This window comes from Amblyomma americanum, chromosome 1, assembly GCF_052857255.1.
Source record: "Amblyomma americanum isolate KBUSLIRL-KWMA chromosome 1, ASM5285725v1, whole genome shotgun sequence".
Classification (NCBI taxonomy): domain Eukaryota; kingdom Metazoa; phylum Arthropoda; class Arachnida; order Ixodida; family Ixodidae; genus Amblyomma; species Amblyomma americanum.
The window spans coordinates 370,905,695-370,928,412 of record NC_135497.1 but is presented as its reverse complement, the minus strand read 5'-3'; the positions used below and the strand labels follow the sequence as shown (position 1 = coordinate 370,928,412).

At 45.9% G+C, this 22,718-nt stretch overlaps 1 protein-coding gene across 5 annotated transcripts in view; it reads left to right on the top strand.

The window, feature by feature from the left end:
* Window positions 1–15,073: 15,073 nt before the first annotated feature.
* LOC144115647 (carnitine O-acetyltransferase-like) overlaps window positions 15,074–22,718 on the top strand; it is a 79,158-nt gene continuing 71,513 nt past the window's right edge. For all 5 annotated transcript variants that reach the window (XR_013311504.1, XM_077650087.1, XM_077650086.1 and 2 more), the window contains exons 1-5: window positions 15,074–15,217; window positions 15,500–15,685; window positions 19,287–19,373; window positions 19,804–19,922; window positions 20,007–20,060. Coding sequence is in view for 4 of the 5 variants with exons in the window: in XM_077650087.1 (XP_077506213.1) it covers window positions 15,089–15,217; window positions 15,500–15,685; window positions 19,287–19,373; window positions 19,804–19,922; window positions 20,007–20,060 (575 nt within the window). In the remaining variant the exon portion in view is untranslated. The remainder of the gene's footprint in view (window positions 15,218–15,499; window positions 15,686–19,286; window positions 19,374–19,803; window positions 19,923–20,006; window positions 20,061–22,718) is intronic.

Sequence of the window (22,718 nt, the reverse complement as noted above, 5' to 3'; positions counted from 1 at the left end):
AAAGCGGACGTCCGACATATGAACCGTCAACGCAGCGCTGTGGCCGGACACTGTGAGGCATACGACCACCGATTTGACTTTGACGGTGTACAAAGTATAAACCGAAGCTAACCCGCGCAGGAGGCTTCTACTCGACTCGTGGCACATCCAAAAGATACGAGAGAATGTTAATCGCTTTCTGGGGACACTTCCCTCTTCTTACATCCATGGTTTATGGCCGCCTACCCGGAAGTCTTCCAGACGAGGGCTTAAAAAGCGAAGCTGCGCCTCGCCCGTAGTCACACCATGAAGAAGGGCCCGAGCCACTCCCGAAACGTCTTGTTTTTCTACAAAATTAACTTGGTTGACGTTAGTCATCTTTCTCCTAAATTTCTGCAAAGGCCACGGATATTTCCCATCACCCTCCATCTCCTAATCTACCCCCCCCCCCCCCCACACACACACCATCCAGCATTTGAGTACAACTTTTTGCTGGGCTAGTTGGTGCATGTTACTAAAAAAAGAAGCGCCAACAGAGACAAGACGTAAGAAGTGACACGGACAAGCGCTTATTGCAACTTTTTGCTTCGGGATAGTCACAGGTAAATTCCAATCCATGGCTTTGCTGTCCAAATACTTCTAGAATATCATTCATGGTGTCAGGGTATGTCGATGGGTCCTGTTTGTTTAAGACGACTAGAAAATCATCGCCATACTTAAATACCTTCATTTCCCTTTGTCCAGAACAGTGTCCAAAACTTCATCAATGGCTGAGACAAAAATGTTACTTAAAATAGGCGCCACACAAGAACCTATGCAAATACCTTTCTTTTGAATGTAGACCCGATTTTCAAATTCGACCACCGTGGCACTTAGGTAGAATTCCAACAACGTTAGAAAACTGTCTATTGACATTCCCACTGCATTGAGAACTGACACCGCACCTTTTTCTCGATACAAGACTGAACGGCTAGGAATAATTCTTTGTGAGGAATAGAATAAAAAAGATCCTTAACTTCGACCGAGAAAACGCTGCCTATAGTTCCACAAGTCTGAAGAAAGTCTATTACATCAGTTGACTTCGTTGCAAAGGGATCCTCTACAACAAGTGAATTCAGATGTTTTAAGAGGAATTGGCTAATAAGGCGTTGCCAAGACTCGCGCTCGCTCACAGTGCAACGGAACGGTACATCTACCTTATGAGTCTTGGCAGTGAAATACATGCTTAGAGTCTTTTCCTTGCACTTATAGCATTTGCCATCTTTTCCAAATCCAGGTTCCTACAGAGGGTGACTGCTCGAGATCTCACTTTTCCCGGCTTGAGACTTGTCACAGCGAAATTCGTTTCCACTGCAGCGCAGGTCTTTTCTTTGTAGCATCCCGGTGGTACCACCACAAAACCTCCTTCTTTGTCTGCTTGTAACAACTGCAGACCTCTGTCCTTGAAAAAGTGACGACGGTGTTGAACTCCTTTTGGCCCCCTGGGGATTTTTCCGAAGCTGTCCTTGACAGAGCGTCTACTCCGTCCCACAAGCATCTCTCACGGTTCTCCGGCGAAGCCTTCCCAGACACACGCCTGTTCAATGACAGAAGCTTGTGAGCCACAGTCATAGGTGCAAGGCTAAACTTCGACCCCTTCGCCAGAAACCAGCTCACTTCTTCCGTGACTTGCGCCTGCCCCAGCACATTCACTTCAGCACTGCAGTCCTTCTTGTCAGGTGAGCCGAAGTGAGCCGGTTTCTGGCGAAGGGGCCGAAGTTTAGCCTTTCACCTATGACTGTGGCTCACGAGCTTCTGTCATTGAACAGGCGTGTGTCTGGGAAGGCTTCGCCTGAGAATCGTGAGAGATGCTTGTTGGACGGAGTAGACGCTCTGTCAAGGACAGCTTCGGAAAAATCCCCAGGGGGCCAAAAGAAGTTCAACACCGTCGTCACTTTATTCAAGGACAGAGGTCTGCGGTTATTACAAGCAGACAAAGAAGGAGGTTTTGTGGCGGTACCACCGGGATGCTACAAAGAAAAGACCTGCGCTGCAGTGGAAACGAATTTCGCTGTGACAAGTCTCAAGCCGGGAAAAGTGAGATTTCGAGCAGTCACCCTCTGTAGGAACCTGGATTTGGAAAAGATGGCAAATGCTATAAGTGCAAGGAAAAGACTCTAAGCATGTATTTCACTGCCAAGACTCATAAGGTAGATGTACCGTTCCGTTTCACTGTGAGCGAGCGCGAGTCTTGGCAACGCCTTATTAGCCAATTCCTCTTAAAACATCTGAATTCACTTGTTGTAGAGGATCCCTTTGCAACGAAGTCAACTGATGTAATAGACTTTCTTCAGACTTGTGGAACTATAGGCAGCGTTTTCTCGGTCGATGTTAAGGATCTTTTTTATTCTATTCCCCACAAAGAATTATTCCTAGCCGTTCAGTCTTTTATCGAGAAAAAAGGTGCGGTGTCATTTCAAAATGCAGTGGGAATGACAATAGACAGTTTTCTAACGTTGTTGGAATTTTACCTAAGTGCCACGGTTGTCGAATTTGAAAATCGGGTCTACATTCAAAAGAAAGGTATTTGCATAGGTTCTTGTGTGGCGCCTATTTTAAGTGACATTTTTCTCTCAGCCGCTGATGAAGTTTTGGACACTGTTCTGGACAAAGGGAAAGTTCTGAAGGTATTTAGGTATGTCGATGATTTTCTAGTCGTCTTAAACAAACAGGACCCATCGACATATCCTGACACCATGAATGATATTCTAGAAGTATTTAGACAGCAAAGCCATGGATTGGGATTTATCTGTGAACATCCCGAAGGCAAAAAGTTGCAGTAAGCGCTTGTCCGTGTCACTTCTTACGTCTTGTCTCTGTTGGCGCTTCTTTTCTTAGTATCCAGCATTTGGTTGCCCGCACACTCCTCCCCCCCCCCCCCCCCCCACCCCAGGGAAAGAGGCCGCCCATTCGCACGCCCGATACATTACTACTCGGACGCGGCCCAGCGGCTATCCCCACCAAGGAGCGAGGTCAGCCAGGGACCGGTTGACCACTTGTCAGGAAATCCCTCCACCGACACCTTTACCCACCGGCCGACAGGAACCTATAACGCACGCACGAAATCTGGCGCCAGCTTCAGACGCAGACCTCAAATCCCGCAGTTCTCTCTCCTATCTATTCCATCCTCTATTCTCCCAACTTCAGATTCTGCGGTGGGCCGCCGCGGTGGCTCAGTGGTTAGCGCTCTCGGCTACTGATCCGAGGTACCCGGGTTCGAATACGACCACGATGGCCGCCTTCCGATGGAGGCGAAACGCAAAAGGCGCCCGTCTGCTCTGCGATGTCAGTGCAGGTTATATCCCCAGGTCGAAATTATTCCGGAGCCCTACACTACGGTACCTCCTTCTTCCTTTCTTCTCTTATTCCCTACTTTATTCCTTCCATTACCGTACGGCGCAGTTGTGGTGTCCACCGAGATATGTGAGACACTGTGCCATTTCCTTTCCTCAAAAAACATTTTTTTTTTATTTTCGGTGGGGACGCTACCGTATCCCACATCACGTGGGCCTGCCCTATAACTCCTTTCCGCTTAATCGCTACCGAGGAGAAGTGGGCGACCGCGCTGCGCAGCTGGGAGCCGAGCCTCGTCCAATGGGCTGACTGGGCCGCCGAGACGCATAAGCTCTTGACCATGCGGCGGAGTTGACCTGAAGGCCTGCGGCGTTATGAAGAGCTTCACCCCTCCCACTCGGCTAAAAATTCAGGGGGGGGGGGGGCACTTTGTTGACCTAAAGTGCGGTGAGACGATGGTGGTGGTGAAAACTTTAATGGACACAGGGGAGTTTAGAACACGCAGGTCCTTGGGCCCCCGCACGGCCCCACTGCTCTCAAACGTTCATGTCCCCGGAGGCCCATGACGCTGGCAGCCCGGCCTGTGGCGATGGCTTGCTTGGCCGGGTCCTCGGAGCGCAGTAGGCTCTCCCAAGCCTCCCAAGTGGTAAGGTGCTCCAGGCTCCTTGGGGGAGGGTCCGCCGGGCAGAGCAAAAATGATATAACTGGTTTTTTGGGGAATGGAAATGGCACAGTATCTCTCTCATATCGTTGGACACCTGAACAGAGCCGTAAGGGATGTGATAAAGGAGTGAAAGAAGAAAGGAAGAGGTGCCGTAGTGGAGGGCTCCGGAATAATTTCGACCATCCTGGGGATCTTTAACGTGCACTGACATCGCACAGCACACCGGCGGCTTAGCGTTTTGCCTCCATAAAAACGCAGCCGCCGCGGTTGGGTTCGAGCCCGGGAACTCCGGATCAGTAGCCGAGCGCTCTAACCAGTGAGACATCGCGGCAAGTGAAAAAGGATATGATTGAGAGCGGTTTTGGGGTGGTGGCAGAAGGTACAGGAGGGGTTTGTGTGGACTTGGTGATAGCGCGATCGTATATAAGGGGAGGGTAAGGTGCGTGTTTGAAGCCGCCTCCAAGGTGTCCGGTGATAATTGTCGATGGAGGGATGGGGTGGGGGTAGAGCTGACGTTCGGCTTTGCAGGCCTGCGTCAGTTCACTGAATGAATGCATGCGCTCCCGTCAGAACCCTAGATCGGAGGCCGCCGGTGTCCGGTTGAGAGAACCTCGGGCTAAACCGTTGGCAGCCTCGTTTCCGGGATTCCCGCAGTGGGCAGGCACCAATATGAGCCCCTTGCGGCGGGGCGGGTGTGCGGCGAGGGAGTTCAGTGTGCGCAATGCAGGGACGTCAATAATAATAATAATAATAATTGGTTTTGGGGGAAAAGAAATGGCGCAGTATCTGTCTCATATCGGCGGACACCTGAACCGCGCAGTAAGGAAAGGGATAAAGAAGGGAGTGGAAGAAGAAAGGAAGAGGTGCTTAGTGGAGGGCTCGATCCGGAATAATTTCGACCACCTTTAACGTGCACTGATATCGCACAGCACACAGGCGCCTTAGCGTTCGCCCTCGATAAAAACGCAGCCGCCGTTGTTGTGTTCGAGCCCGGGAAATCCGAATCAGTAGTACATGAACTCTCCCGCGAGCAAAATTTAGTACGGCAGTTTTATAGTCTGAGAGCTTATACCGGGCCTCCGTGCGTGCGATGGCTAGGGCAATGGCGGCCTCTTCAGACTCCTCCTAAGTGGCAGTGGGGGATATGTGAGAGTGGCAATCGGTGGGAGGGCGGGGTTTGTGATGGCTACAACGCGTCCTCGCCTGTGCATGCAGCATCCACCCAAACGCTGCAACACGCTGTCGCGTCACAATCCAGACGCCTCCTGAGCGCCGATCTGGAAGAATGCCGCCTAAACGCTCTTTTGTAGTCATTCTTTAATCAACATCTTCACCACACATCAGGGACACAAGCAGCAACACCGCGCTAAAGGCTTTTGCGTCGGCTGCCGCGGCTGCGTTTTTATGGAGGCAAAACGATAAGGCGCCCGTGTGCTGTGCGATGTCAGTGCATGTTAAAGATCCCCGAGTGGTCGAAATTATTCCGGAGCCCTCCACAACGGCACCTCTTCCTTTTTTATTTCACTCCCTCCTTTATCCCTTCCCTTACGGCGCGGTTCCGGTGTCCAAAGATATATGAGACAGATACTGCGCCATTTCCTTTCCCCAAAAACCAATTAAGGCGTCTGGATGTGACGCGAAACCGTGTTGCACCATTACCAAGGGGTTCACAGAACGCCACCGCCCGTTCGGCGCGACGCCTTGCACGTTGGAGAATTTAAGGGAAGCCCGGCAGATGACGCGTCTCAAATATCTCGGTGGACACCCGAACCGCGCCATAAGTGAAGGAAAATATGACAATTTGACTAATGACTAACTATGAATAATGACTATGACTATCACTCATTACTATGATAAACGACTGTGGTTATGACTAATGAATTCGGTTATGGCTGATGACTATGGCAAATGACTGGTTTTGACTAATGTATAACTATGACTAATAACTAATGGCTATGACTGGTTATGGCTAATAACTAAGAGTAATGAGTGGTTATGGCTCGTGACTGACTGTCACTAATGACCATGACCAATAACTATTTATTCATCGGTGGTTGAAGAGCGTGACATCGGACGGACAGGTGTCATTGCCGCGAGTACGAGCCACTAAAGGCGTTCGCCTTAATAAAGTTTGTCTGTCTGCTCGAGCACCGATGTCGAACGTGATTGCTCTGCGTGTTGCGGGGCTGCGATCGGCATGGAAAGCTGTGCAGGGACTCTGCTCTGTAACGTTTCGTTTTCATGTCGTTTTTCTGTTTTTCACGGCTTATGTAACCCGGAAACTGCGACCAATTACAGAAGAATAAAAGAAGATAGGACAGCACACGGGCGTCCTTTGCGTTCTGTCTCCATCGAAACGCGGAATGAAAATTGGTTTTTGGGGAGAGGAAATGGTGCAGTATTTGTCCGGGGTATCGGTGGACACCTGAACCACGCCGTAAGGAAAGAATCAAAGGAGTGAAAGAAGAAAGGAAGAAAGAGGTCCCACAGTGGAGGGCTCCGGAATAATTTCGACCACCTGGGGATCTTTAACGTGCGCTGACATCGCACAGCACACGGGCGCCTTAGCGCTTCGCCTTCATCGAAACGCAGCCGCCGCGGTCGGGTTCGAACCCGGAAACTCCGGATCAGTAGCCGAGCGCTCTAACCACTGAGCCACCGCGGCGGGTCCTTCCATTTGGATGCTTCGGAGGAACCGCGCTCCGAGGAGGTCTCTCCCGTCTCCCCACAGTGAGACCATTTCAAGCCCACGTGACACCTTTCCGCCAATTATATGACAGAATCCCTGATTGACAGTTGCAATTTAATGTTCCGACGGTGTCCGGTGACGTCACCGTTTCAAGTGGCGTCGACGCTGTCTTTGCCGTTTCTCGTTTTCTCGCTGCTCTTCCACGAGTGGTAATTAAGCATACGATAGGCCGTTAGGCTAAAAAAGAGAATTGTCAGCCTTGGTGCACAGGATAGACACGACCAAAACATCAAACATTTAATGAAGAGAACGCTTCCTGTTATTTCCTCCGCTTGCCGATAGAATGCAACCCGCAGGTAAGTACACGTTTTATTGGATTTATTCCGTGCTGACTTGCTTCCTGTTGCGAAGGTGCTTGTCTTCGTACAGTAACGCATGTACGGCTTCCTAACGCACGCACGGCTGCATTGTACGATGCACTGTGCAATACGCCTCCATTGTCTGCGTGTTACGCAGAGCTCGGAAAAGCATGCTATCGACCATGCACTTTATTACACATCGTGGTAACCCTTTACGCCGACTTCAAAAAGTTTCGTTCCCAGGGGGCAGACAAAAAATCTCGCAAACGCCCCAGCTGGTGCTCGCAACTTGAGCGCTTGAGTGCGCTTGGAAGCGTGGAGCACTGCTTGCTTGGCCGCACATACACAGATATAGTGCATGCATTAAAAAAAAACGTGATCGACTGTTCACCCAATTTCGCGCGTCTGGCATGAAACCGACGTAATGCGGTCTTTGTAGCAAGCAATAAGGTGGATTGCCTCGCAAAGGGCTTACTGCCGAAAGGCATTTAGCCCCCCCCTCTTTTTTTCTTTCTTGACATGTGAGCGTCGGTCGATCGGCCGGTCAGCGGGCTTTGCAACGAGCACGCCGGCGAAAGAAATTGCTCGTACGCGGGCGCGCAGAGAATACGAAGAGCTAGCAGCTGGTTTTCTTTCCACCTCCCATCTTTTGCTGCGAGCTCTCCTACGCGATCTCCTGCACGTCGCTAGTGGTTAGCCTGTTAAGCCTAATTTATTTTGATTATGCTTAAGACTGATTCTCGCTGTGGGACACCCACGACCGACTGTATAAAGGTCCCTTAAACAGTATAAAGGACCCTTACACAGTAGGTCGTCGGCACACCACTGGGGTTGGCCCCTTGAAATTGCTTAAGAATTCACAAAATCTAAAGATGTCAACAGGTTTGAAAAAATCATGCAAAAAAAGGGACTGTTGAACTTCAATTTATTGACGCAAAGCATATAATGAGTAGACCCTATACCGTTCAATGAAAGCGGATGGCGCACAGACTGCATGTGAGTAAGCATATTTTTACATTTTGAAGATAGTGGAAAATTAACTTTTCTTTCCTTTTTCAGACAATGCAAACGAAAATTTTCTGTTGGAGCTTCTTCTCTATCTCGAAATAATGATGGAAATTTTTCGACAACGAGAGCACAATCTCGAAATGATGATGGAACTTTCTCGACAGCAAGAGCAGTATCTTCTGGAGTTGTATGAAATCTTGGAGTTACTGATGAACCAGGATCCTCCAGCGCAAGAATAAGCTTTAAGGTATGATACGAGCGCAAAGAGAGCATCCATGTCCACTGCTTAAAGTCTGGTTCCATCCAAGGGGAGCCTACAGTGAATCGAGCTCAGGTGGAGAGAGAAATAAAGAGAAAGAGAAAGCAGCTGATGGCCTGTTTTACACATTGTTTTAATTGTACAACGGGGCGAAATAGTTTTTGAAGTTTGTTGGCTCAATTTATGTCACAGACCTGAAACAAACGATCTCCGTGCTCTGCCAGTGTGTTCGTTGTTGTGTAGCCTTGGAGCTTAGCGGCCAGCTCTGGACTGACATTTCTTGAAGCAACTGCCAATGTGACTTTCCGTGAGAGCTTAGTTCGAATTGCACGAGAAAACGGGAGCATAAGAAAGATATACTACTTGCAACAGGGTTGTTGTTGTCCACATACTATGGCACATGCCCACATAGGGGGATTGGCCAAGAATTGGGGGGCACAGAGTTTTTGAGGTAAATAATTCCGGAACGAAATTAAAATGAATGGTAAGGACGGAAAAATCAAACAAAAAGGAACAACGAAATGAAACGGGAAATGCAGAACACAATCAGGAGATCAAGGCTGATGTTTACAGCACAGTAGTTAAATGATAATGATAATTGTAAGAATAAAAATAATATTTAAAATTTTTTTACAAATTTACGGTAGCCGTCTTAATTCCATTAAAAAATTTTGCACGGCAGCAAAAACAGACTTCTGGCTGCACCCAAGTATGGTGGCTCCAGATGACAATAAGTCTGGGCTGCTCAAACAAAGGCCAAGCTGTTGTAGAGGTTTCTCTAAAAACCGTCTTCTCATCATGGTGTACCGGCGACAAAACAAGAAAAAATGGTCTATGGTTTCATGCTCACCACAAAATATGCAGACGGGATTAAGCGCCAACCGAGACCTGTGCAAATAAAAATTTAAGGGTGTGATCCGGCAGCGGAGCCTTGATAGAGATACCTCAACCTGCCGTGAATGGCATGATTGCCTGCTCCACGAATACCTTAGGTGCAGGTAATCATCAGATCTTAAAAGAGATCCAGTTGTCATTCTTAACAAATTTTGTCTCTGGAACCTCGCAGCTGTAATGTAGGCTGTAGCCGGAACGATAGGTAGCACGGGGCCATTGAGGGACGCCTTTTCCAGGCAGTCCTTAACTTCATAGGCTGTCACACCGCTATGACTTGGCACCTATATCATGTTAACAAGGCTCAAATGCGGAGAGAGTAAGGAATGGAAGGTGTTTAGAATTGGCGAATCTACAACCGAAGCAAGGGACGAACACAAAGAAAGAGAGTCTGCAATGGCAGCAACTGAAGAGAAGGCTGGCTCTAGTTTGCGAAGAGCAAGCACCACCGCCAAAAACTCCGCTTGGAACATTGGGGTGTAGTCGGGAAGCCGCACAGAAAAAGACCAATCTAAAAGAGGGCAATATATTCCCGGTCCTGCCTTTTCATCACATTGGAAGGCATCAGTAGCTATCGTTAGGCTAATAAGTAGGCTTTGTAAATGGTCTTCTAATAATCCATTTAATATGCGGGGTGGTAAATGCTTAGCGTTTTTTGGAAAAATGTCATCACAGACAATTTCTACAGAGTACCCACTGTTTTTTGTCAGAAGGATGTTACACAAAAGAACATTTAAAGGTTCAAGCAAATTTTGTACCATAACTACCTGCCGGTTATGAAATCTAGGCCAGTGGACTCCAAGAAAGGAAGTCGGCTGGCAACAAAAAACAGACAAGGAGCTGTGTAAATCTGATTCATATATCCTTAGGTACGCCTGAAGAGTTAGGAATTGAAATCTAGATGATGAAGGAGGAATACGGGCTTCAAGATAAAGCACGTTATTGGCCACACACTTTGGGAGGCCAAGGCACAACCAAAGCGCTTCCTGCTCCGAAAGAATGAGCGGGCGAATTTTGTAAGCAGCCGTACCAGAAAACAGCACAGATCCAAATTCTAATTGGTCGGACATACAAAAGATATATCAGCAAAAGTGCATCTCTTCGCATTCCAGACCGGGGATTACTCAATACAGACAACATGGCCATAGCACGAGCCCCTTTCGCTGCGACATGGTCAATGTGGGAGCGCCATGTGAGGCTGTCATCATAAATGACACCAAGATATTTTAATAACTTAAATATTTTGTCGCTGGCAACTGAGAGACAGATGAACGGGATATTTCATTTGAAAAACAAGTACAGCGCACTTGTTTACTTTTAAGGTGAGACATGAGTCACAAAACCAACTTTCAAGCAAATTCAGGTACGATTGCAGGCGCATATAGAAAGATTGAATGTCAGCTGCAGCAGTGAAAAATGCAATGTTGTCCGCATAGACGAATGTGCGAATGTTTTGATGGCTGGGAATGGAGCTCATTACAATATTAAAGAGCACAGGCGACAAGACTGCACCTTGTGGAACACCTCTGGATTGTTTATATCTACCAGAATTCACACCATTTAGTATACAAAAAAACTGTCTGTTTTCAAGGAATGCAGATACCCACGCAAGTAATTCGGAAACTGCAGAGTATATAATCTTTGCAATAATATGTAGTGTTCTACGCTGTCATAAGCTTTGGCTACATCTAATGTCACCATCGCAGCATGCATTTTTCGGTGCCGCGCCAGACGAATGCGACTCTCAAGATCTGTGTGAGCATTCCATATGGAACATTTTTGACGGAAACCAATTTGACAGGGAAGGGACTAAGGATATTATTACGGTCCACAAACTCCGAAACACGTGGGAGTATGACCCTTTCAATTAACTTAACCACGTTTGAGTCAATGAAATTAGTCTAATATTATCCAGAGAATAGCCACCAATATTGTTTTTAGGTAAAGGGATCACTTTTGCGATTTACCACTCAGGAGGAATCCAGGCATGTTTGATTGAAAAATTAACCAGCTGCAATAAGGATGTAGGGGACTCCTCAAAGAGGATCCTTAACATTTTTGATGTTACCCTATCAGGGCCAGGAGCAGCAGTTGGTAACCTCAACACTATCGGGGAAAGCTCAGGAAGGGTAATAGGGGGGACATGCTGAAACTGGTCCTCTGATGCCACAAACGGGGAGCACAAAGGAAGTACAGAGGCGAAACGCTCCTCTAATCCTTTTGCAATTGTCTCAACTGTTTCTATTGCTTCTTGCGGGGTCAAAACACATGAGGGTGAATTTTCTGAAACCGGAACCTTTTTCCGCGATCTTAAGAAACCGAAAAGTGCGCGACAATTTCCCGATTTTGATAGGAAAATAAAATGCTCGGATTCATAATTTTCTTTCGCTTGTGAGACTGTGCGTTTAAAAGTAGCCGCAATGAACTTATAATCATGCCAATTTTTTGGGCACTGATTGTGTAGGAGCTTCTTCCATGCAGCCTTTCCGAGTCAATAATCCCGCGAGCAATCTGCATTCCACCATCTAGCTGAAGTGTTCCCTCTTGATGTACGTACCAAAATTCGGACTTCTTTCGGCATTCCTCAATGGCCAAGCATATGCCTTTTGCTGCATGTTCTTCAGCAGAATTAACCGCTGAAGCAAGAGTGGAGCGCAAAGAGGACTGAAACTGGTCATAGTTTATATATGATCTCAGCTGAGAGCACGCCGGAGTTAAGCAGCAATTAACATCATAAACCATAAGTATGTGATTGCTAGATGCTCCACAATCCACAGTCTACCATTTGAGTACAGGAACACTACGGCTGGTGAAAGTTAAATCTAACACAGATTGAATTTGTACGCGGAGAAATGTGGCTGAACCTGAATTCATACACGAAAGGTTGTTATCAGTAACTCAATCACAAAGTCTCTTACCACAGAAATCTGTCCTAAAGCCCCACGACACATGATCAGAACTAGTCACAGGCCAAGAGAATTGACTTCTGACAATTAAGGAGCAGGAGATCTAGCAGCCTGGTATTCTGCACACCGCTAGGAAAATAAACATTTACTAATGAAAACGGATAGCACCCTTGAATTTCGAAGTCTAAAGCCATTAACTCATAGTCTATAGTAGAGTACTGAAAAGTAATCTTAGCCCTGTGACAAAATTTAGAAGAAACTAGTATGAGTAAGCCTCCTCCTCTTGACTGACGATCTTGTCGAAATGAAGATTAATCTTGCAAATGGAAGTGTTTTTCAGATGTAAGCCAAGTTTCTTGTAAAATAATTATGTCTGGATTATGTTGAGATATAAGGTACAGCAAGTCTGTTGAAGCTGAAAGAAGTGACTGTCAGTTCCACTGGAGAACTCTTAACACCCATATGGTTGAGAAATCCGGGCAGCAGCAACTGCCTGCCCTAAAATAGTTTCTTTCGGCTTAGAGCCAATCTGTTGCTTCTTTGATTTCGGCTGAGGATGTGAAGAAGAAGGGTTAGACATGAGGGATCCGCTGCGTTTAAGGATTAGCGTATCCGAATCCACCATCTCTGCATCAAGAATAATTTGTGCATTATCTGAATTAGTGGACGGAGGAAGTGGAGAAACAGCAGTAACTTGTTCTTGGGGCTGAGACTGCTCAGGCAAGAAGTGTTGAGTCATGAACGAACGCATGGCTGACATGGCAGAAGTCATTCCAGTTTGCATGGCATGGGTAATCTGCGTTGCCAGAGCATTAGATATGCACTCCGTGACAGTGGACACTATCCTGTCAACCATCTTAGTCATAGAGGCTTCCACAGCAGTCACTATTGCCTGAGAGATAACGAATCGAGTGTCACTCCTGAACAGGCTGACACACCTGCATAGCCGTGAGCTCTCTCTTTAATTTCTGATATTGCCTCGCGCCGATAACAGCGTTAGCGGTCGGTTATGTCAAGAATTTGCAATTCATGATCCCGAGAAGGATAATCCATGGAATTTGCAGCGTGAGATCCACCACAAAGGCAACACTTCTCGTTTTGATCAGAGCATAAATTTGCTGGATGGTCATTGCTGCATTTGCAACAGCGCAAGGTGGACTTGCAGCCACGAGCACTATGGCCATATCGCCAGCAATTGCTGCACTGCAGTGGCTTAAACGGAAGGGGATCTACACGGAAGATTAGGGGCCATGCTTTTATTTCTGAGAGGCAGGCAGTACTCGCAAAAGTGGCAATAACCGTTTCCATTGGCACCCGCTCATTGTTCACCTCCCGACTACAGCGATACACAGCAACAACACACGCTGCAGAGAGAAGGTCGAGGGTATCAACTGGAGACAAGCGAGTCCACACCGCTAACTAAACCAAAGGCAAGATGAGACGGAATGAAACTATTTACCGAAAGAGACCCAAAAGATGAGCAGTTTAGAAGATCCTTTACGCACGACAGGTCTGGTGAACGGCACAGAATCCCGCCATGTTCAAACTGCCTTACCTCAGTGATTGCCTCATAAAGGGAAGTGGCCGCCTGGAGAGCAGCTCGAACAGGCCCTGGATTGTTAAGTTTGATAGAACCACCATCCTTTGGCACCAGCGCCACAGGAATGCTGTGGACGTCGGAGCGTTGAAAAGCTTCCAGACGCATATCTACTCATGAGGTGGTAGGGAAGCCGACCAAGGGGACCTCTCCTGGCCGGGAGACTGCGTAGACATTACCTGTGATTTAGAAACTCGCCGCGTGCGTTATCCAGAGAGAGAGAGAGAACAACTTTATTGAAAATGCCTGCAGAATCGGATAGGCTCCCGATCCACGCAGGGAGGACGAGCTTTTACCGCGACGCGGCCACTACGTCCGTCTCGTGCGTTGTGCTCCTCGAGGTCTTGGTCCCGCCAACTTCCGTGGGTCCTTGAGGGCCGCCGCCCCCTTCCTGGGGGTGCTGCCCCCTTCTCGGTTTCGCTCAATCGCTGCCTTTTTAGAGCTGCCGAGACCTCCTGGACGGCCTTGAGTTGTGTCTCTTGATCATAGCTCCTCGTTGCAGCCTCTAGCTGCGGCGGGATCGTCGTCTTCTCGCTGGCTTCTCGCGGATGCGAGCCCCAAAGGATGTGAGCCGCGGTGGCTCTCTCCTTCGCGCACAGTCTACACACGTCACTCGCGTACACACTCGTCACACGTGCTTATCTAGCACCGGGGTGAGCGAGGACCCCGCCTGTAACTGTCTGTCCACACAAGAAAAAAATGCAAAGGCACAGCGGGAAAAGGAAAACAGGACCAGCCGCCCGAGCGCGGTGCGCTCGCTGTCTTCTTCTCCTTAGTAAGCATGGCACATACCCACGCAGGGGCATTGGCCAAGGTTCAGTAGATAATCCCAATGAGTTATTTGCGCGGGGAAAAATAGGCGTGAGAAGACTAAATCACTATAAAAATTGGAACAGTCAAATGAATTAAAGAAATATGAATTACCAGGAATAGAACCGAGCATTTTTGGACATGTGACAAAATTTTGTATACAGCTAACAAGGTAATTGCTGTTGTACCCTTCGTCGTTTTTTTTTTTTTTTGCTCAATTCGAACTCGGCATTGCAAATTAATTGGTTAACTGTCACGAGGGGTCTTGTTGAATTCCGTGGAAGGCATCCCGCTTGCTTTTCACCCCAGGGCACGGACGCGTGTGGGCCTCCTGGAAATTACCATATTAATGCGAATTTTACCATACCTTTTTGTACTGCTTTGAACCGTAGGAGGTTTCACATTAATGCGGTAAGCACTGCATGCATTAGCATGCAGCCCTGTGTGCTGGTAGCATGATATTATTCAGAGATTTAGAAAAAAATTAGTCAAAGTTACAACCTTAGAATTTCTGTGGGCAACGACAGCAATATTCGGGATTGGTAAAGTTGCTTTCGGTTTCGTATCTGCTTAGAGGTGCTAATACTATCGACATGAGTTGCAAACAAACAAGACCCGAGGGAAAGGAAGTTCAGAACAGGCGCAACAGCCGGACTGGCCGGACTTCTATGCGGGCTGAAATGCTCATTCGCGGGTCACTTGCCTGCGCACGAGGAAAAATGGTTAGTAGATGTCATCTAAAACTCGCAATTCGTGTTCATCCTGCACTGTTTGTAGAGAATCCTACGGCTTAGTGATGGACAACTTTAAAGCTTCCAGTTTGTTTTCCCGTCACTTGAAATGCACAAATTATCAAATGACCGTGTTATTTAGAATACAGCTCTCTTTATCTGTCTTTGCATGCGCAACTTCACTTTGCGTGCTTGCGTTTGGACGAAACGTTGAGCACTTTTTTTAATGCTCAGTCTCCAATATGATCCTTATCTGCTTCTTTCAATTCATAGGTGAATGAATTCAGCAAACATGTTTCACTGCGTCCGGCTGCATCGGCTGTTCAAATGGGTCCTATGATGTCGAAGCAGAGAGAGTTGAAGAAGTTACCAGTGCCTCCGTTGAAAGAAACCCTTCAAAGATACGTGGAGTCAGTCAAGCCACTTGTTACAGCTGGCCAACTTGAGAAAACTCTAAAGGTAGGCGGAACTTCTTGTCTAGCGTTTGCGGGTGTGGTTTAGGAAACAACGCTTTCAAGTTGTACGTGCTAGAAACCAGCTAATCGACTAAACTGCTTTCGCTTACTTCCACTGAGAGCTAGATGTTGTCTTGGAGTAATCTAAACTTTTGTTGGAACGAAGCTGCATAACGGGCCTATATGTGAATCGATATTATGGACTCTTGTTAAGTTGTGAAAACAAGGTTTTGCATGCTGTTTGGGTTGATAAATAAGTCGGGGGCATTGGTAAACGTCTTTATAAGAGGGCTGATGAGGCAGTAAAATTGCGTGGCATTTTTTAACCAAATTTATAACGAGAGGAAGGACCTCTTCATTTTACCTTGAATTAAAGGGAGGCAGCTAACATGGCCAGTGTGATACGGCTAGTTTTTAGCTGCTGCTTTAAGCAGTAGAAATGGAGTCAAACACTGTGTCAACAGCTGTGCTAAAGGAGGTATTCACTGAGGCCGCGCTACCAGACGGCGCGAGCATCGCCGCGGCAAACGCGCCATGTTTGCCGTCGTTTCACGCCAGCTCGTGTAGTGTCATGGTACACCGTGAGGTACACGGCCTGATTTGTTAGCGATCCGTAACATCTTTGCACGTTGTTAAATGCGCCAACGCCCACTTTTTTTTTGTGGAACGCTTATTGTGCATTGAGTTTGCAGCAGAATTCTGTGCCGTGATTTAACCGAGCTGCCTGCCGCACCTCGGCAGCAAATCTGGCCGGCTGCATTGCACGCAAGAATGTACACGAGTTGCAGCTTTTAATGCCAAATCATAACTGTCAGCTACTCATGCAGGACACATCGTGGATGACACAGCACATGATTATTTACCCATATTCCAAAACTGACGCCGCAGAAACTCATATTTCCAGCAGCTGTAGTCCGCGAACTGCTGAAGCCTCATTGTTTCGGAAGAAAGGCAAATTGCATCATAGCTGCTTTATTTACGCGACAAAACGGTCGAGCAAATACTGTCATGCACTCGCAGCATCGATGGCAGACATAGCGAGAATGTTTTGCAGGTTTGATTGCAGTAACATGGTGTTGCTTCGACTGCACAAGACGTGGAATCTATAGGCCAGTTCGCAGCAATGCGATGTGCAGCGATTCTGCTACATTGAGTAGTAACACGTCACTTTCAGCAGACAGAGGTGACAAGTTAAGCTAGCTAAACGAACAGGCACGTTTAACTACTCACCTGTCCAAAAGCGGCACTTCGGACGCCGGCACCCTCAGCACGGATCTTGGGCTCGCCCGCTTGTCAAGCAATTACACCCTCTCATAGATTTGCATGCTTTAATTCCTTGGCCTGTCGGCAAACTTACGCCATGCTCAAAGCGGGCCTCAATATCGGTGAATTCAACGCATGGCAGCAGTCTTGTACTACGTCGCACACCACGCCGGCGCCGGCACATTCCTACCGGTCGACGTTTTCACAAAGTGTAACCTTTTCAGCGGCCTGCTCTTTTCTGTTTCGTGCAGTTCACGGCATATTCACTCAGTCACACAGTGTTACGGGTCGGACAGGAATGATCTGCGGCGAGACGCTAAATACACTCACATTTCACGCATCACAAGCGAGGTAAATGCTGCGGCTGGCTGCGGCCGCTGGGCGCGCGACCATCAACATGGTGAATGCCGCGCCCGCCGCTAGCGCCCCTTGCGGATGACGTCATGTGAATGCCTCCTATATGTGAGCCTTATCTATGGGCGCAGAATTAAGTACTGTTTGATTATGCTGAATGATGGTGGTGAGAGACTGAACTTTGGGCATATATGCCCCACACTTGCTTCTTGCATTTGTACCTTGCCTTTTTTTCCCCTTGATTTTGGCATCTTATCATTGGTATTTGTGTGTGAATTCGCTGTTGGTGCCAAAAATATGGTCATTCATCACAGTGCTGTTTCGCATTTATTTACATTTGCAATCAAGAGCATGCTTGTTACCTCTCATCAGTGTGGTTGAAAGTGCTAGCCATTCAGGTGTGTTTTTATGCAGTAAGTGTTATTGTATCTGTGATAATACTGTGTTTTGGTTTTGTCTATGAGTGGTGCGGTAAGCTGACAGCGGGAAGCATGGCAGATGAGGTAATGACAGAGCCTCATGGCTGTTCCCAATGGTTGCTTGTTTTTGTTGTCATAATTTGTACTATCGTCACTAGCTACACTGTATCCAGCATGGGCTGTCAATGTATTGGCTTAAGCTTACACAAGGTTGCTCATTTCAATTGGTAAATTTTGTTTTTTAGCATTGTGTAGATTACTTTTTGCTGCGTGTTGCAGTGGCACTAGCAATTTTAACTGCTGTTGTGTGAATGTGTGCTTTTTGTTGCACTAAATGCTGGTGACACTTTCATTTTTTAAACAACTTGTCTAGTGCTGAACCTTCGAGCTTTCTGGAGGGACTTTTTCAATATCTCTACATTCTGATTTCGAGCACTTTTTTCTAATACTATGCATGAGCTGCCTAAAATTGCCAAGAAGTCTTGTTTTCTGAGTTTACATGGTACATAAGAAGAGGTGGGCAGAACCTGACTTGTGCACAAGTAATCCTATGTTAAGTTTCAGAATATATACTTTATTGGCTGAAAAGCCAGGAAGCTGTGAGCATGGAAGACACGCTGCGAGCAAACAGTTAGTGCTCATCAAAAAAAGTGTGGTAGCCACTAACCATGTGCATTTACTTTTCCAAATGTTGCGACAGTGGAGCTATACAAGGAAACGTCCTTTCCAAGCCTGTTAGTGGGTATTTTAACCAACCTACATATACCCTCATTTGCTACCAGTATGGTCAGATGTGGAGCCAATCTGTTTCATAACTATATTGTCCATGTTTTTATACCAGTCACATACTGTGGGGAATTCTGTGCAGAACTTTTTTAAAAGCAACTGCATGTACTTTATCAGCTTGTATCCTCTTAAACCCAGTGTTATGAAAACAGCAGCTTGAATTGTGCCTGAATTTCATTTTCCTGTACTGCATTTCCTGATGTGCCCACCCACGTGAAGGCAAGGCTTTAGAATCTCTCTTTTGCATAATCTTGGATGTTTTTACTGAACATTTGATGGTTTATGGGGGTTTAACGTCCCAAAGCGACCCAGGCTATGAGAGACGCCGTAGTTAAGGGCTCCGGAAATTTCTACCACCTGGGGTTCTTTAACATGCACTGACATTGCACAGTACACGGGCCTGTAGAAATTCGCCTCCATCAAAATTCGACCGCCGCGGCTTGGATGAACATTTGAGTGCCGCTCCAGATTCTTTGTCATGTACCTGCAAGCACACATTACCTTTCTGCTATTAGAGCCATTTTGGTTGGAGTTATAGTGCCAACTTTGTCCTGTCATAAAACATGCTTTCAAATATCATTATAATTAATAGTTAAAGATGAAAATTTAGGGTTTTAAATTCCCAACTTCTGGACAATTCAGTTATGAGGCACTTGATGCTAAAGAAGGCATGCTTGACTGTTCCTATCGTTTTTGCTGCCCTGTTCACATGTGTAGAACTGGCAGAAGTTACCCTGCTTCATCATGTCGTCGTTTTCTTACTGGCCTTTCGGCATTTTCCAGGTTGTTCAGGAATTTGGAAAGCCAAATGGAATAGGAGAGAAGTTGTATAAGGTACTGGAATCTAAAGCAGCATCAACAGAAAACTGGGTCAGTGTGTGCTTTGTTATTTTAGGTGGCATGTTTTTGCTCCTGAAAGCATTACAAATTGAAACTTTATGAGCCAAGAGTGAAAGGTGACTTACATTGGGAGCGAGGATGATGTCACCTTAAGTTCTGCAGAACACAGGTCTTGCATTACTCCTGGGTGTCTGCCAGTTCAGGGGCTGTGTCAGCTCGATGTTGAGGTGACATAAGATCTTTATCTGCAATAAACTATTCCTTGCTTTGTTGTGTAGCCTAACACATTTCTGTAAATTGTCTTTTCTGCTTAATAGTGCCAAAAAACACTCAATAGGATATTCTAGACTAGTAAACATAGGCATTCTGTGTTGAAATAGCCTTGAGTGCTTTGTTAGTGCTTGTTTAAAATTCAAGTGCATTATGTTTGCTGTAAACATGCAATACTTTGTATGCTTAGCTTGCAGATTGGTGGTTGCAAGGAGCCTACCTTTCATATAGGATGCCATTGGTTGTGTACTCAAACCCTGCTATGGCACTGCCAAAGCAGACGTTCATGCAGAAGGAAGACCAACTCAAGTACTTAACTTTTTGAGATTTTTTCTAATGCTGTTTTGAAAATGTCAGATTCCTCACAGAGTTCAATTTGCTCTTAATTCACAGGCACGCAGCTCTGCTCATAGCTGGTGCTCTAGACTTCAAGGCATTGGTAGAAAGGTGAGTTTTTAGTCTCATGTTTTAATCTGTAAAGAAAACTTATTCCGCAACATGTTGAGCTAATAGCCAAATCATGACCTGCTTCTTGTTTCATTCCCACTTGTTTTCCTATTAATGAAGTGCCCTCGGAGGGTATAGGCTAGGAATTGGCTTATTTTTAAAAAAAAATCGTTCAGACATAACAAGCAGCTTTTTTCCAAAAGCAGATCTGTGAAGAGGTCGAACCTCCGTAATGTCCGTTGTGTCAGTGCTGGAAGAGCATGCTATATTTATTTCTGACTACAGTCTATAGTGGTTCCTCAATGGATCACAACCACCATCTTATCTTTATTTACATAGTGGTTTATTCACACGTGTAGTTGAATAGTGTTTTCTTAGGCTGGTTAACCAAATATTGTGTGTTTAAAGCCATGTTTATAGTGCAAAGAAGCCAAGGACAATACTAGGACTTAAGGTCATCAGTTTATTGTCATCCTTGTTTTTGTGCTACACATCACCTTAAGTATTCACATATGGTTTGCTAGGTTTTTCTTAGCGCAAGACGCTTGCATTCATGCCTATTGTATTCAGCATTCATGCATATTGTAAATTGGAGGCTTTGACGTCCCAAGTGACACATGGGTAAGGCCCCCAACTTTCTGTGGTGCAAGATTTCCAATTCTGTAGACACAGAATAAAAAATGCACAAAATCTTGCAAAATTGTGCAAAATTTCGCTGGAAGCATAAGATGCATGAAAGAAACATACAGGCATTATTTTTTAGCAAATGCCTTGCATGCTACAGAGACCTATCTTCTAAAATTGAAGGTGGCTTTTGTAACTCACTATCAAGTAATGTTTTGTGTTATGTTCACTCAAAGAATGGCACTTGTTTGATGTAAGATCAGTCAGTTAAGCTGGTAAACAGTTTTATAAACAGTCAGTTAAGCTGGGACCATCATGTTAACGCTGTCATCAGTAAGCTTTCTCGTGTCATGGGTATCATTAACCGGCATCGTTACTTTCTTCCATGCAAAGTTAAACTTCTCCTGTACAGTTCGCCCTTTATGTCTCACGTAAACTATGCACACTTAGTTTGAGGAACAACTACAGTTACCAATAAAAATAAGACATACCTATTACAGAAGAAGGCTCTACGTGCAATGCCAAATGTCAGTTTTGATCTAAGCACTTGCGATTTATTCCGCCAATACAGTGCTGTACAAGTATCTTAACTTTATAATGTTAGGCTCAAAGATATAAGAAGGAAATAAAACAATATGTGAATTACATGGGTGACACGGCACATGTTTCGCTAAATGTGCAAATTTACCCCAGCAGACACAGTGAAATGTGTCACATTTCAACATGCCGCACAATGTACAGCACACATAGCCTAGCAAACACGTTGCCCCATCTTCTAAATAAGTTTCATGCTGCACATGTTGACATATCACGAGCATGCCGCAAAGATATACAGGATGTATGTGCTACTTTTTAGATTTCACCATGCTTTCATTGCCTCTGATTTCCTTTGTTTTCATGAAATGTTGACTTGATTTGAACAACCAGAGACCTGTTTTTTCTATGCGATGTTTTTTTGTTCCCGTTTTCCTTGATGTCCTTGACTTGTGATTCTTTTTTTCTAATGATGCGCCAGTCGTTTTTGGCAACCATTTTTTGTATGTATTTCGTGATGCTGCTTGGATACGTTACTTGCATGTTGCCTGCTGCCCTGCAATGTAGGGGACGAGAGGTGTGTGAAGCCGCGATTTTTGGCTTTTTCCCCTCGGCCATCACCATGTGTACATGGGAAATAAATAAATTGAACATTGAAATAATGACTCAAAATGGAAGAGAGTGTTGAGATCACTTTTTCTGTTCCAGCCAAGAAAGATGGGAATTCGAAATACTCACCTCATTTGGCTTGCTTAGAAAGAAATGGTGCGAGGTCTCTGTCACTGGATTTCGGTTCTTAAAGCAATCTTCAGGTTGCCACTCGGCAGCTAGGCTAGACAGCAGTTCTTGACTAAATCCAGGCATGCTTGCAACCTCTAATCTTTTTTTCTGGCATAAGCCTGACCTGTAGCAGATCTTCCTCTGGCTATTGGCCTGAATGGTTTGGAATTTCGTTATAATCGTAATAATATTTCTTTTAAAATTTTCCTGATGACTCTAACTCCCCCTCATGTTGTATTCATCAAAATATGGTAAATTAATCATTTTCCCATTATTCTGTCGCTCCTACTGGTGTCCATAGCAGCAGTTGCATTAAAAAATGCGAATCTGGCTGGCAACGCAAAATTCCGCACAAAATTGTTTAAATCCACGATTTTTCATGGAATCGTAGGAAACTAGGGGTCTTACACATGGGCTATGAGGGATGTCATAGTGGAGGGCTCCAGATAATAAAGATCACCTGGGGTTCTTTAACGTGGGCTGACATCGCACAGCACAGGGGTGTTTGTTCCCTGTATTTCCCCCATCGAAATATGGCCACCACACAGCTGTATTCAGACCCATGAACTTGGGATCAGCAGCCGAACCCAAAATGCATTGAGCCAGTGTGGCGAGTGTGCCCATCAGTAAACTAAAGACATGACAGGAAATAGCAGAAAATTAAAATTAATAGATTTTCATGCATTATAACAACACCTGGGCTAAGGGCACATGATAGTA